At 38.7% G+C, this 16933-nt stretch overlaps 1 protein-coding gene across 1 annotated transcript; it reads left to right on the top strand.

The window, feature by feature from the left end:
* The first annotated feature begins 10455 nt into the window (after nucleotides 1–10455).
* LOC128531373 (cis-aconitate decarboxylase-like) lies at nucleotides 10456–13843 on the top strand. Its single transcript, XM_053505188.1, has 6 exons — nucleotides 10456–10488; nucleotides 10754–10817; nucleotides 10984–11171; nucleotides 11587–11679; nucleotides 12206–12411; nucleotides 12916–13843. Exons 1-6 carry the CDS (start codon nucleotides 10471–10473, stop codon nucleotides 13841–13843), a joined length of 1497 nt encoding a protein of 498 aa, XP_053361163.1. The 5' UTR covers nucleotides 10456–10470.
* Nucleotides 13844–16933: the final 3090 nt, after the last annotated feature.

Raw genomic sequence — 16933 nt, 5'->3', positions numbered from 1 at the left:
CCCTAGAGCGCCCCTTGTCCCTGAACAGCATTGTGACTTCCCAGAGAACATGCAGTTGGGTCACTCCAGGCTCACTCCTAAGGAGAGGGAACGCCGCATGAGGGAGCGGCTTTGTCTTTACTGTGGATCTTCTGGCCACTTTCGCTCTTCTTGTCCTGAGCTTTCGGGAAATGGGGGCCCCCGCCCAGGTGTGGGAGGGCTGTGATGGGGAAAATTAGAGATCCTCCTACTAACGCCGTCCTAGCCATTCCAGCCACTCTGTCCTGGGAGGGTCACCAGCTTTCGATCCAAGCCATGATCGATTCGCGTGCTGCGGGCAATTTCCTCGACCTGTCAATGGCTAAACAACTCAAGAACCAAGATTTGCTGGGGTCCAGAAGCATCCCTACTATCCAGGATCTCAAACGCCGTTTCACTTCCGCTCCCATCCTTTCTATCCCTGACCCAGAAAAATCTTTTGTGGTGGAAGTAGATGCATCGGAGGTAGGCGTAGGGGCCATCCTGTCACAAAGAGGTGAGGACAGTAAATTGCATCCCTGTGCTTTTATGTCTCATCGTCTTTTAGATGCAGAGCGCAACTACCATGTGGGGGATCGAGAGCTGCTAGCGGTAAAACTGGCTATGGAGGAATGGCGCCATTGGCTTAAGGCGGCTCTGCATCCGTTCCAAGTTCTCACGGACCACAAGAACCTGGAGTATCTCCAGCAAGCTAAGCGGCTCAATCCTCGGCAGGCTCAATGGTCATTGTTTTTTAATCGCTTTCAATTTATTCTGTCTTACAGACCCGGCACCAAGAATGTCAAACCGGATGCCCTGTCCCGAGCTTACTTTCCAGAGACAAAGGAGAAACCGCTGGCCCAGATTTTCCCGAAGTCAAAGATCATTGCAACGCTTTAGTGGGATCTAGAGCGGGGGGTGCGGGGGACTCAAGCTCATGAGCCTATACGTCCCTCAGTCTGCTCGGGCCCGGGTCTTGCAGTGGGGCCATGGGTCCTCCTTGACATGCCACCCAGGAACTGCACGTACACTCGAGTTCCTGCAGTGGCGGTTTTGGTGGCCATCCATCAAGGTGGATGTAAAGGGCTACGTGAAGGCCTGTACTGTGTGCAGCCAGGGTAAGTCCACTCGTCAGCGACCCCAGGGCCTACTCCATCCCTTACCCATTCCCCGCAGGCCATGGTCACACCTGTCTCTGGACTTTGTTACAGGACTCCTACCATCCCAAGGTAACACTGTCATCCTGGTAGTGGTGGACCCGTTCTCTAATCCCGCCCGATTCATTCCTCTGCCCAAGCTGCCATCTGCTAAGGAGACAGCTGAACTCCTTATAATTCATGTCTTTCAGATTTTTGGTATGCCATTAGATATGGTCTCTGATCGGGGGCCTCAGTTTTCATCCCGGTTCTGGAGTGCCTTCTGCAGGCTGATTGGGGCCACAGCCAGCCTTTCATCAGGGTTCCAGCCTGAGTCCAATGGCCAAACAGAATGGATTAATCAGGATCTGTAGACCACCCTGCGGTGCATGGCAGCCCATAACCCCACTTCTTGGGCAACCTACATCCAGTGGGCGGAATACGCACACAACACCCTCCAGTCTTCGGCCACTGGACTGTCCCCCTTCGAATGTCAGTTTGGGTATGCCCCCCCCATTGTTTCCTGAGGAAGAAGCACAGGTGGGCGTTCCATCTGCCCAACGCTTTGTTCAGCGCTGTCGACAAACCTGGAGGAAGGCTAGGCAAATCCTTCTTCGATCCTCCCAAAGATACCAAAGGCAGGCCAACCGCCACCGCCGGTCAGCGCCCAACTTCCGACCTGGTCAAAGAGTCTGGTTATCCACCAAGAACCTGCCCCTCCGGGTTGAATCGAGGAAGTTGTCTCAGAAGTTCATTGGCCCCTTTCGCATTGCCAGGAAAGTTAACCCTGTTTCTTATCGTTTATTTCTTCCTCATTCTCTTAGAATTAACCCAACGTTTCATGTCTCTTTGTTAAAACCTGTTTTGTCTTCTCCCTTTGCCCCCCCAAGCAGAACCCCTCCACCTCCCAGAGTCATTGACGGCCAGCCAGCCTACACAGTCCGCCGGATACTGGACTCCCGGAGGATCCGGAACTCACTACAGTATCTGGTGGACTGGGAGGGTTACGGGCCGGAGGAGCGCTCTTGGGTCCCAGCCAAGGACATCCTGGATCCAAGTATAATCCAGGAGTTCCGCCCACGGCAATCGGGAGATGCTAAAAGGAACGCCAGGAGTCGTTCCTAGAGGAGGGGGTCCTATCACGCTTTTTGTATTTTTTTTTCACGTTGTACTTGTAAAATATACGAATACAATTTAAGAATGCATCTAATAAAATGCAAATGCATTTGTAATAGTAAAAGCCAGATGTGCTTTCACTGTATAATTTTGTGTGACATTGCCTTAATTGTGTGACACTGCTACCTAATGTCAGCCTTTCGTTCCTCCTGTAGTTTGTCCCCAGGCCTCTAGAGGTCATTTGTGTTCCCCTTATCTTTAGTTCTTTCTTGTGTTTCCTCATTAGTTTTTCAGATCACCTGTCTCATTTTCCCCCCAGTGTATTTAAGCTGTTCATTTTCTCTCCTCTTATTCACTCGGTTTTTGAGTCCCTGCCCTGTGTCTCCTGCTGAACCTACGGTAATGATTCAGAGTTCCCTGTTTTAAGTTCCTTAGTCCTTTTATTTTTGATTGGTAATTCCCTGGCTATTTTCTCCCCTTGTGGAAGCTTTTGTTTGAGGGTTTGTTTTTGTCTATTTTCATTAATTCCTCTAAGTGAGAAGAACCTTTGTTGATTATTAACCGCCTGTTTATATTTTTTCCTTTTTTTAAAAAATAAATCTACTCTACCTGAAACTTTTGCTTTGAGTGCTTTCAGTTGGGTCCAAACCTATTACGCTTGTGGCTCAGTGGTAAACTCTTCGGCTACCACACCGGAGATCCGAGCTCAAGGCCCGAGCCTGACCCCTAAGGCTCTATCTAGGTGAAGATCCTGCATAACATGCTATTTTAAGGTATGACACAAGTTTGGACATTACAGATAGAAAAACTGTGACAGTGAATTAGATAAAACTTAAAGATTTCTTAAAATGTCTATACTTTTAAATGTCAAAAAAAGTCTACACTTTCAATTTATATTATGCAAACATGAACACTTTTAGAAAACTGGATTTTTTTGCACACTAGACAAAAAAAATCAGTTATTGTTTGATTTCATGACAGTTTCTTATTTTCTTTTCTCTAAATCTCACAAAATAATTATCAAATGGTAAATATGTGAGTTAAATCTTAAAATAAAACTCTGATCAGCCACAATTTTAACGCCACCATAACACCAGGAAATTGGTGTATTGTGGGCATCCAAATCTCATCTATGCATGTGGGGACCAAAGGCCAGCCCATGTGATTCAATCCCACAGAAAAGATAATGTCGCACTTAATTTGCCTGTGGTGCCACCCATGCGTAAAATCTGTTACAACACGAAATGATGATACCTGTCTCACAACCATTGTTTTCTGGAGAGAACCCGGAATCCAGCATGACCCTGATAAAGATAAAGTCAGTGAACAATTGAGCGAGAGAGTAAATGTATGTATGAGAAGACGAGTGGTTTAATTAGCTTTTTTACAAAGCTGTATAAAAAAAGAGCATTTTAAAATTATTTTTTTTCACCAAGGCCAAAGAAATAGAATTTCCACCTGTTTTGGAGGTTCCTGTATTCAGGATTGAACTTATTTGTGATGATGCTTCACATGTCAGTGGATAATGGCTTATATGAAAAGTAGACATTCTGGGCTTTACAGTAAATGAGACCTAGTGTGCAAAAATCACTTTTTACGGGCATTGGGTCTATAGGATTTGTGAAAAAAAAACATTCCCTGCTGTCCTTTGTCCATTTTTGTATTGTTCAGGGCTAGAAACAAGCAGATAAAATTTTCTCCCTGTTGTGACCTCATATACCAAGAGGCCCTCCTTCGCCTTGATGCTTAGTCTAGCTCTGCTTAAATCCATCCAGCTCTGCCGTTATATACTGTAGTGCCATGTTTAAAAGCTACATGAAATAAGGCTAGGCTGGTGGTTCTTTTGTACTTCTTCTGCAGTTAGCCTTCATGTCTCTTTATTTCTTAGACTTCTTTAGCTCTTAAGTTAGCAGTTAGCAGCTAATTGCTTGGAAAAGGAGAGAAACTGAAAAAAAATTATGCATATTCAAATGTATGATGAGACTTGAAATGAAGCTGGAAAATTAACATACACATTTTGAAGCTCTCTAAGACTTATTTAAAATTTTTAAGTATAATACGTGAACTTTAAGAAATAATGTTTCCCATTTGGTGGTCGCCAGAGGTATTGTGTAGTAAATTGCTAAATCCTATCAGATGAAAAAAGTGATATAGTTTTGATTCATCTGATGCGATAGGAAATATGTATATACAAATTGAGGTATCAGTTATCAGTGTGTGTGTGTGTGGGGGGGGGGGGGTGCGTGCATGTGTGTATGTGTACTTGATATTTACAATTTACCAATATTAAAATACAATAAAACACACAATACCTGTTTCTTTGAAACCACACAAACAAGTCTTACAAGTCTACTAGCTGATGTTCAGTTCCATGGGAAACCTATTCAAGTGGCTATAAATGTGTTATAAAATGTGTTCAATGTGCTAGCATTTCTTCTGCGGTGTTGCTATTAGTGTGTGAAGAGTGGGAGAAGAGGGTTGCATTGACAATCCAACACAGTGGCCAGCACATTGAACACATTTTATAACACATTTATAACACATTTTATAAGTGGTCAGAAACTTAAATAGTATAGTAAATAAATAACTCATGAAAGAATTAAGTTTTGTTAAAACCAAGCACACTATTGTTTTTCTTGTGAAATTCCCAATAAGTTTGATGTGTCACATGACCCTCTTTCTATTGAAAAAACAAAAGTTGGTTTCAAAATGGCCACCATGGTCACCACCCATCTTGAAAAGTTTTCCCCCTCACATATACTAATGTGCCACAAACAGAAAGTTAATATCAACAACCATTCTCATTTTGTTAAGGTGTATCCATATAAAAGGCCCACCCTGTACTTTCTCCACTTTCAGTCATGGGCTATGTGTATAAACCTTGTGCAACCCAAAAAAAGCCTAAAACCTAAACAAAAATAACATGTGGCATAGGACTGGAAACATTTGTGACACAAGTATCATTATTCATAGTGAATAGAATCCGTGATAATTTAGCTATTGTCTTTTTTATGTATGTTTACGTTTGCCATCCAATTAACCAATAAGAATTTTTTTTTATGGATAAATAATTCTAACAAGAAGATCCATACTCCCAAGTAATTTATCATGCACACTAACTCACTCACTCATCTTCTATACCACATCATCCTGTATTAAGGGATAGGAGCCTATCCCACGAGACTTAGTACACGAAGCAGGGTACATCCTGGACAGGGTGCCAATCTATCGCAGGGCACACACATACACCAGTGCAATTTTTTTGGGGAACGGCAATTAGCCTAACTTGCATATCTTTGAACTGTGGGAGGAAACCCACCAAGCACAGGGAGAACATGCAAACTCCATGCACACAGAGAATGGATTCGACCCTGGCCAGGAATTGAACCCAGACCCTGGAGGTGCAAGGCGACAGTGCTAACCACTACACCAACGCATCATGCACACATTTTCTATAAAAACTGAAGTTTTAGGTCAGTATATTACATTCATTATGCCAGACATTCCTTCTGTATAATCACACGTACTGGATATTATCAGGAAAAACATACAAAATTGAGGTATCAGTTAATTAAAAACCAAGGTGTGGTAATGTAAGATGACACTGTGAACTCTCAAGTCAGATGATGAGATAAAATTCCCCAACTTGTCATTTCTCATCATATATAAAATGTTTATAATATAAGAATATAATTGTAAAACATATAATAAGAGAAAGCATTTTAAACACATTTTATAGAAGTTTACTGTATTGAATTTAAATAAATTTAATTTGCTTGTTATTTGTTGTTTATTTTTATTGTTGTTAATTTGTGTTACATACTATAGGGGTGTAAAACATAGGTTATAGGAATTACACATTACTCATTACACAAAAGCAACACAAATAAAAGAACATGATTGAAAGAATTACTAAGAATTTAACAAGTGTTAAACAATGTTCAACTATACAGTATGTTGTGTGTGTGTGTGTGTGTGTGTGTGTGTGTGTGTGTGTGTGTGTGTGTGTGTGTGTTTATTTAACAAAATAAAAATGAAATAAATGTTGTAAAACAAATGTCATTATGGTTTGTTATAAAACGTAAATGGAATCCTCTGTAGGTTTTACTATAGTTGTCTTTTTTTAAATGCTTTATTTGTTATTTACATGGAGGGTGTGTCAACAATGAGTTTCATGCGACCGGAATCCCCAAACTGTTACAGATTACATACAGTCTGCATGATTTTAGGGGTGAAACTAGAGGTTTGGCAGGTTTAAAAAACAATTGTTTTAATGTGTGTGTATGTGTGTGTTGATTCTCCATCTGGATTACCCCACAGAAAATGCTTTTAAATGCCACAAATTCTTATTCAAATCCACACTTTCCAGGTGTAAACAAGACCTCTGCTCTGCCAGAGAACAGCAAACCTGAGCAACAAGCCCAGGGAGTGTATATTTTTGTATGAGGTTACATTAGGGAGAAATCTTGTTTGAACCGTGACCTACAAGTGTGGAAGAAGGAGTAAAAGCAGGGACATGATAAAACTGTTTTTCACTGTTTATGGTAGTAGTAAGGTATGCTTGTAGCACAATAAAAGACCTGGTGAAATATAAGCATGTTCATAATGGTCTGCAGTTATTTGGACTATTACAAACAAAGTAATGATTAAAAAGCATTCTAAGACATTACAGTAAACTGTAACAAAATAAGAGATAAGTATTAACAGGTGGCAGGTGTGTGCTGCCTCACTGAAGTGTATATTAGTTCAACAGATCAAATTTCCTGATTTTAAACTGCCGCACACAAAATTCAATGTCTAGGGAATAAGAGGTGTTTCTGTAAAAAGAGAAGTTTAGCAAGGTTAATAAAACAAGTATATATATATATATATATACACTGTTCTTTTGTCTTTTTCTTTACAAGGCTGCCTTTTCAAAAATATCAAGTGAATTGATATATATATATATACAAACTGTACTGTAGGTGTGATGGATGGTTGTGATATGAATTTGGCCACATAGTGTACTTGGACTAATAATAGTGTTATTGGCATAAGTATAACAAGTAAAGAAGCAAAGCATAAGTAAAAAAAAATTATATTATTTATTTATAATTAGTTTATTTTTTCCCTGTGTTCTTTCAGATAAAAGTTCATAATAATTTTAACAATTGGATAGCTTCACTCACAATAAATAGTTGATTGTAAAATATTGAAAGACATTGGAGTGATTGTACTGTGGTCACTTCAGATATTATGATCTTTTTAAGTGCTTTGTGTATAGATTTTATTTTAATGACCCTTTTGTAGTAACACATGCTTTTATTAAAATATCATGAAAAAGAAATTGGTCAAATAACAAAAATACAAGAAGAGGAAGAAGAATGATTTCTTTCTTGATTTATTTATCTTACACTTTAGGCAATAAATTACAAAAAAAAATGGAGATACTATTAACATACATGCCAGCATATAATTTAGTGTCTGTGTCAATGTTTATAAATGGTAACACATTTAGAAAAATATATATTCACATATCATATATAGACACCTACAGTATATACTATCATCCATCTAAAGTATATAATATCATCCATCTCTCCTGGGCATGTTTATTCCACAATGTTTACAACAACAAAACATTAATAGTTTATATAATTTACCATCATGCTCTCACTTTTACATTACCAATAATCTGTCAGACATTTTGCCTTTTTATCACCATAGTTTTTACACTGTAGTTAAATTAAAGTTTGTATGCTTTAATGCTGTAGCTTAATTTCTTATAACATGCTGTTTTTCACTCTCTCAAAAATTTGCTGCACCTTTGTTGCAGGGACACAACCTTCTCGCAGGAAATGTATGGTACCTAAAAAGCAACGTCTATTAGTAGGGACATTAAAAAGGTAAACAATGTAGAAATACTGTATCTTTGGTAAACTCATTTTTGGATTACCTTCATCAATTTTCAGGCAGTTGACCACAGTTGAGCCTACCAGCTCATTGGACTGCCCATCACACAGTACTCCTTGGATCTTGTGTCCAAGGCGCCTGGTACACATTTAAAAGTTCTTCTGTTATGCCTTAATATTAAAACCTTTATTTACTACCAAAAATGTTTGGTTACACAGTGGTTTCTTTTTTTACCATAAACAGTAAGGATCATTACAAAATCTATAAGTGAATTTCAGTGCACAAATAATTACAAAGTCTCCGCTCTATAAATAAATAAAATAGGAAGCAATATTAATTTGGACTACGAACAGGGTTGATGATTTTTTAACAAACCTTAGTGTACATTGCAAGTTTATTGCAACAGTCATGAGTCATGAAATACAACTTACTTAATAACCATGTCATGATGTGTGCTGTCAGTTTCACCACTTGGATTTGCAGATGTGATAGCCAAAGGCCCAGTGATGTCACACAAATGCGCAGTGACTGTGTGGTCAGGGACACGAATCATTATGCTGTCCTTGGTCCCCACACGATCGTATGCAGCCCCCACACCTTAAAGAACAATAAGTTTATGCAAGTTACACAAGAATAAAATAAAAATGCTTGATCAGACATTCTAATGCTGCTGTCTTACCAAGTTTAAGGAGCCAGTCTCCTTTTGGGACAATACAGCTGATCCCTCCTGGATATACATTTCTCATGAACTCCCAGAGCAATGGACTAAATGGTGGTTTTGTTGGAACAAGCTGCTCCAAACTAGAAATGCAGATGCAGATGGGCTTCTCTGCAGGACGTTCCTGTGGAGGATAATTTAAGCAAATGATTACAAGTTAAATTTTTCTCAAACACGTTAGTACATCAAATATAAATGAAGAATTGCATGGTACTCACTTTAATATTGTAGATTTTCTCTATTGCACTTGGATGCTTGCAAGAAGCGGCCAGAGCATAGACAGTATCTGTTGGTATACCACATACACCTTTGTTTTCCAGCAATTTCGCAATTTCTAGCAGTCCACTGGTCCCACGAGAAGATGGAATTGGACAGGGAGCTGTAGCAGCAGTTTTTTTCTTCTTATCATTATTCTATGAAAAGTACAAGACAAAATGACATTCAAATCATTTAAGTACTTTTAACAACTTAAATTTCCCATGCTGTAGCAATTTAAAAATACCTTTATGAGTGCGGGTCCAATTGGTATTATGGTCTTGAAGTATATGGAATTAACAAGTGATGCCAGAGTTCCATATAAGCAAATTATGGTAAATATTGAAAGGGTAGCAACTGAAAAGGGGTATTTAAAAATAGTTATTGAATATAAAGTTATAATTATAAAAGTTTTAAAGATTTATAAATTATCATCTCTGATTGTCCACTGTGAAGCAAACTTTACCTTCCAACTGGTATGGAAGTCTATTAAAAGTGGAAAGAAGAAGACACACCACTATGACCTCCATGATAATGGTTAATGCCAGCAAACAAGATTGTCATAAGCAGCTGCAAATCATAAAAAAGAATAAAATCAAGCATATTATTGTAAATATCCATTAGAAATTCCATCAAAATTAATAAAATTCAAATCAGAATTAGGATAGAATCAATAACCAAAAATTATATTGCTCCTGCAGTAAACTTAATGATTCTGTTGAAAACTGCAGCTGTTGTCCTGTAAGAACACAGTTTAATATTATAAGATTATTAAATTTTATTTAAGATTATATGTAAATCTTGTGAAATGTTATGTAAGCTAATATTGTAATTCTAAAATAAGTTTAAGATTTACAATATAACATTAACATACCTGCAAATCTGAGCCACGTCCAGGTGGCCCAAATGGCCAAATAGAAGAAACATTAAGAAATCATATAAAGTATGTAACAACTTCACTTACCTGCTGTAAATCTGTAGTATAAGTACTATTGGATGGCAGTGGAAGGATTCTCTTTTAATAGAAATGTGCTTAAGTGAAGTAGATGGAGCTTTAAGGCTCCCAACCAACCTGTTGCCTCAACTTGAAGGATGACATAATTGGTCAAATGCTAGGACTTTAAAGTTTCTACTCAAATGACGAAATATCCCACCACTGTTGCGTAAAAAGGTTTTGGAAGTTCCAGTCTTGCGATTGGTGAGTGTTTTGTGCTATATAAAGAGAACATGAGGACTCACCTGAGAAGCAAGAGCATCAGCTACAAAAACATTGTGTGCAGAGACAAAGGAAAACCTACTGTAGGCTCCTTCAGTTTGACATCCACATAAATATCCTCAACCATACAGAGATACAATATGCTTCCCACAGTACAGGTAATGATGCTTTTTTAGAATTTTCATATTAATGAATGACAATGTTGCTGTGGAAAGTGTCTTTTCAGCTTTCTTTGCTTCTTTACTATTTTTATATGACAACTTGGATGCTCCTAACCTTAACTATTTCTATAATCTAGTAAAATATAGCTGGATTATTTAGAATAAAGAATCATGAACTCATGCTTGTTAAAAAAACATGACATATATCTTGTGTTATGTTAATACTAATACATTCTATGATACAAATTTTTCAATTATCTAGAGATCATTCAGACAAGTGTCCACCCTATCTACAATCAGAGGACTCCATAAACCCGCACTAGATGGTGAGCTAACTCTACTACTCATAACACACTCTTATATTGATCAAATTGGACAAAGATTTAAAGTAACCTGGTGTACCAAAACATATTTAGCAGGTTACTTGGTTGCTGAAAAAGCAGTCACAGCAGAAATCTCTCATTTATTCCTTTCTTCCTCCTGTGTTTTTAGTCATGGACCGACCCAACCCCGAGGAGACTGTAACCAGCAGCTTTGGTCGATTCATCCAGAGAGTGCAGCCAAGTCATCTGTCACCAGTCGTACTCCAAAGAAGCAAACGCATGGTGCTGGACAGCATTGGTGTAGGACTGCTGGGTAGCACCACTGAAGTGTTTGAACTTGCACTTCAGCATTGCCAGGTAATGGCACAAAACAGCAACATGTTAACAATAAACTAATAAGGGAGTACAAATGATTATAAATATATGGTTTAATGGACATTCATTTCTATGTATAAGGAGAAAGTACAACATTTCTGAACAGAACAACATGTTAATAATTCTCTTCTCAGCACAGAGTTACCACCAAATGCTGACCCTAGAACAATGGCATGGGCTTTATAGAATATACTTCACCCCTAACACCCCTTTCGACTTTATTTTGTGTGTGTTTTGTCTACACTGTCAAGTTTTTCCAATCTTTCAAACCTAAACTCCTGTTTGTACAGAAGAAATGCAGTATCCAATGCTAAAATAAAGCCTGTCCACAGGCTACTTTGGCAGAGCTTATTGTATGTAACAGCAAGTGACCCATCTTTCCTCTTTTCTCTCAAAGCACATGTACGCTCCCGATGACATCAGCTTTGTTTATGGGCGCAGTGGAACCAAGCTTTCCCCAACCCTAGCTGCCTTAGTCAATGGAGTAGCAGTGAGTATTCCTGTTCATACTGTAGGTCATACAGTAAATACATTTTACATCTTACAAACAATGATTGTCTTTTTCAATATGGTATTTTTTTTTCTTAGAAACAAATATTTGTGATCTCCAGGGCCTGAGAAATAATAAATCACAGTGTTTTATGTCACTTTTATTTTAACTAATTCCTATACTTAGATATTAAAGAAGAAAAGTGGAAAACAAACATGACATGTCCACCTGAGACAGGTGGGGGGGTTGAAATGAAGGACTGAAAAAAAAAATTCTCCCCATAGCATCATTGGCAAATAAAAGGAAATGAAACTGTTATTAAGCCTTTCTCATATTGTCCTGTGGTCAAATGTTGATCCATTCATGTGATATTGTTCAACTAGGGTAAAGAGCTAAAAGCCACATCTTGACCTTTATAAAGGAATTGTTATACTAAAGTATATGTAGCAGACAGCTTGCATTGCCAGTAATAAGCCAAATTGTGTACTTACTAGGCACCATTTGATGATTAACATGTCTTCTTCAGGTTCATTCTATGGACTTTGATGATACTTGGCACCCTGCAACTCATCCCTCTGGTGCAGTGCTTCCTGCTCTTCTTGCCATTTGTGACATGTTTCCCAAAAACAGCAAGCCAAGTGGTCTGGACCTCCTAATGGCCTTTAACATTGGTATTGAGATGCAAGGTCGCCTGATGAGATTCTCCAATGAAGCCCACAACATTCCTAAAAGGTAAGAATTGTCTCTATAACAAAAGTAATTCAAAGTTAAACCAAGTTGAGCAACCATCATAACGCGATACCTCATCGTTCTAATATAGTCCCAAAATTAGTAATAATAGTATTAAAATAAGTAATATTTTGAGGGCAGTTTAAACAGAACTGCCACTGTAGTAAACAAATTCAACTGAACAATGTGAGTGTGGTTAAATTTTATATACATAAACCTTAAGAAAGGAATGCTAGCCTTACCTTTAAACATAACCTTAACCTATGTACTGTAGGTCGGTCCATGGCTAAAAACACAGATGGATGAATAGAATAAATGAGACATTTCTGCTGTGACTGATTTTTCAGCAACCGATATGATATGTTTTAAGTTATGCCATAAATATGATCTGTAATGTCTGACTTGAAGACTATGATTTTGTAATTGTACGCGAACTTTTCGGAATAGTTTTTAATAAATGCATTAAAAGGCATAAATTAAATATCCTTTTTAATTAATTTTTTTAAGGTTCCATCCCCCTAGTGTCGTGGGGACACTGGGAAGTGCTGCTGCCTGTGCCCGGCTCCTTTCCCTCGACCATTCTCAGTGCAGCCATGCCTTGGCCATCGCTGCCTCATTAGCAGGGGCCCCAATGGCCAATGCTGCCACTCAGTCCAAGCCTCTGCACATTGGTAATGCCTCTCGTCTGGGCCTTGAAGCTGCCCTGCTAGCCTCACGTGGGCTGGAGGCAAGCCCCCTGGTCCTGGATGGAGTTCCTGGGGTAGCTGGTTTTAGTGCATTTTATGAAGACTATAGCCCAAGGCCGATGGTGTTGCCCGAAGAGGCAGAGCACACATTCCTTTTGGAGACACAAGATATTGCCTTTAAGCGATTTCCAGCACACTTGGGCATGCACTGGGTTGCTGATGCTGCTGCCCATGTCCACAAGGCTTTGCTGCATCTTTCTGATGGAGTCATCTCCCCAAACTCAGTGCAGGAAATCCTACTACGGGTGCCACATTCAAAGTATATAAATCGGCCCTTCCCAGAGTCAGAGCACCAGGCACGTCACTCCTTCCAGTTCAATGCTTGCACCACTCTGCTCGATGGCCAGGTAACAGTGCAGTCCTTTCAGCCTGAAGCACTACTGAGGCCAGAGCTTCATGCCCTGCTCTCCCGCGTCCGTGTAGAGCACCCCCAGGACAATCCACCCAACTTTGACCGCATGTATGGTGAAGTGCAGGTCACTTTAGTGAATGGCATTGTGTTACAAGGTCATTGCGACACCTTCTATGGCCATTGGAGGAAGCCACTGAGTGATGAGAGCCTGCAGAAAAAGTTCCGCAATAATGCAAGTGTAGTGCTGCCACCAGAGAAAGTGAATGGCCTTATAGAAGCTGTGGAGGGGTTGGAGTTTCTGTCTAACTGCGAACCACTGCTAGCTCAGCTGCAGTAAACAGCTTGTTTATGTTCATGTCTAAATCAACTACTTTTGTACTGAAGGACAGTTACATTGAAGGAAAATCTTGTGAAAATAATGGTTATTTATAGAATTATTTCTTTTTCTTTTAATTTGTTGTAGCTGTTTCTCTGAAAAAACAGTAGCACTGAGACATACAATATGGTAATTTATTATAAAGTAAAATTAGTTGTAGACAACTATATTTCTATACTGTAATACATATACTCCCTTTTCCTTTTGTAGACATTTGCTGTGTTGATATTAAATTTTTGTGCAAAATGCCTACATAAGTGTGAATAAAAGAAATTATTTAAATCTACCCATTGCTTTTTAGTAGATTTACTACATTATAATATGATAATTGGTATATAATAAAAAAATAGATAATTTTATAAAAATCTGAAAACAAACATTTTAAAAACGACTATTATTGTAAATTCCCTAATAAAATCTTTATAATGGGCTGATTCGGACAAGTGCACAAGTACATAGACATGGCACTTATGGCATAGTACAAGCCCTACTGTATGAGGTAATGATTTGCTTTTAAAGGCCATCGTATTTGTCAGATTACAAATATTTTTCTTTACATTTTAAGCATAGAGCAGTGACCAAAGATGAGAGAAGGAAATGTGTTTCATTGAGATTCCAAGATTTGTGGAATAATAAGAGACCTTGGTTTATTGGAAGAGGAATAAAGAGACCCCTTTGTATTTGTATTTACTCAACTATTTCATTTATTTACAACTTTTTTCTTTCTTTCAGTGTTTTTTGCTATTTCTTACTTGTTTTCGTTTAGTGTGTGCCCTGTTTTGGTATATGTTTATTCAAACATATTGGTGCTATTTTAAATGTAGATTTTGTTTTGGTTTTGTTCAATAAAAATAAACTAAATATAATTTCTTCAACAGGAGATTAGCATGGCTTAAGGAAATTAAGTAATTTTAAGTAATTTTCCTTGTGGAAAAAGTTTTAGTTTTGTTTTCCATGGGATGTGTAAACTGTTAGAATGGCTCAGTGACATATTGTGCAAGCCACGAATGTTGGGAGTACTCTAAAAAGGACAAGTTTCAAGTTATTGTTGTCTTCTGCATTTGTGCATCCCTCGTATTCTGATTAAAAAGCTGCACTGAGAGTTAACACTCCCGCGGGACTATTCAAGTCTCCCACATGTAGGAGTGCGACTGCTGTATGATGTAGAGACATAACGTTTAGAACACTCAGGATTGCAGAGTGTCTTGCTTCCCTGTCATCCAAGTGACATCTACATTTAATTAATCCCCAGTGCTGCTGCCTGTGCCATCTGTCAAATTATTGTTGAGACATTTGATTTGTGGAACGTATTCATCACTTTTTGGGACAAATACAACTTTTGCCCTCAAAGCGGGCGTTCAAAATTTCTATGGACAGATCATTGTATGTTTTTTTTCCTGCAGGAAGTTTAAAACGAGTTTGTCTCATATGCTCCCAAAACCATGGTGCTAATAAAATACCTACTCTTATATGCATGTTGAGTGATGTTATGAACAGCCGGATTTAATGATCCTAGATTTCTAGGCGTTTAGGTAGGGTGAGTTTGCTGGTCTATCAAGCACAGCAATACCATGGTACTTAAACCAGATATTAGTACTTTTGGCAGTGTGGGCAGGTGCCACGTCCTGCTGAAAAATGAAATCAGCATCTCCATAAAGCTGGTCAGCAGAGGGAAGCATAAAATGTTTCAAAACGTCCAGGTAGACGGCTGCGCTGACCTTGAACGTGATAAAGCACAGTGGACCAACACCAGCAGAAGACGAGGCTCCCCAAACCACCACTGACTGCAAACTTTACATTGGACTTCAAGCAACCTTGAAGTGTGATTCTGTGCCTCTCCTCTCTTCCTTCAGACACAGGTACCTTAATTTCCAAATGAAATAGACAATGTACTTTCATCTGAAAATAGGACTTTGGCCCCCTGAGCAACAGTTCAATCCTTTTTGTTCTTAGCCCATGTGATGTTGTCTCTGGTTCAAGAGTGGTTTGACACAAAGAATGTGACAGTTGTATCCCATGTCCTGGATACGTCTTTGTGTGGTGGCTCTTGAAGCACTGACTTCAGCTGCTGTCTACTCCTGTTGAATCTTCCCCAAATTCTTGAATAGGCTTAGATTCACAATCCATTTAAGGCTGTGGGTATCCCTGTTGCTTTTGTACATTTTTCTGCCACATTTTTCTTTCCATTCAACTTTCCATTAAGGAGTTTGGATACAGCAGTCTGTAAATAGCCAGCTTCTTTAGCAATGACCTTTTGTGACCCACTAAACCAGACTAGGAGACTATTTAAAGGCTCAGGAAACCTTTGCAGGTGTTTTGAGTTAATTAACTAATTAAAGTGTGACCACATTAGTCTCCAATATTAAACTTTTTCACAATATTCTTATTTTCTGAGATACTAAGTTTTGGGTTTCTATTAGCTGTAAGCCATAATCATCAGAATTAAAAAAAATAAACACTTAAACTATGTCAGCCTGTGTGTAGTGAATCTATATATTACTATATATGAGTTTCACTTTTTGAATTGAATTACTGAAATATTTTTTCTGGTCTGGAGGATTCAGGTGTGTGGCAACACAATGCCAAGAGGAGAAGAAATAAACAATGGGCTTTGAGAAGCAATTGTTGCTGCACATCAATCTGGAAAGGGTCATAAAACCAATTCCGAACAATTTGGGGTTCAACATTTTACAGTAAGAAAGATTATTCACAAATGGAAAGCACTCAAGACAGTTGCCAATCTTCCCAGGTGTAAATGACCAAGCACATTGACCCCAATCTCAGACCGAGCAATGACCAGAGAAATATATTTTTAAAAGAAGCTACATCTCAGACCCAACAGGCCTCACTGAGCATGTTAAATGTTAGCACAATTACAAGAAGACTGAGCAAGTACAGTTTGTTGTTGGATAGGTCTGCCAAAAAAATACATGACTGAGGTTTGCAAAACTACATTTGATCAAACCACAAGGCTTCTAGAACAATGTCCTCCAGACAAATGGAGCAAAGTGGAGTTGTTTGGCCTTTTGCCATGTTTGGCAAAACCCAAAC

Source organism: Clarias gariepinus, chromosome 10, assembly GCF_024256425.1.
Source record: "Clarias gariepinus isolate MV-2021 ecotype Netherlands chromosome 10, CGAR_prim_01v2, whole genome shotgun sequence".
Taxonomy (NCBI): Eukaryota; Metazoa; Chordata; class Actinopteri; order Siluriformes; family Clariidae; genus Clarias; species Clarias gariepinus.
This window is presented reverse-complemented; position numbering and strand designations above follow the sequence as displayed.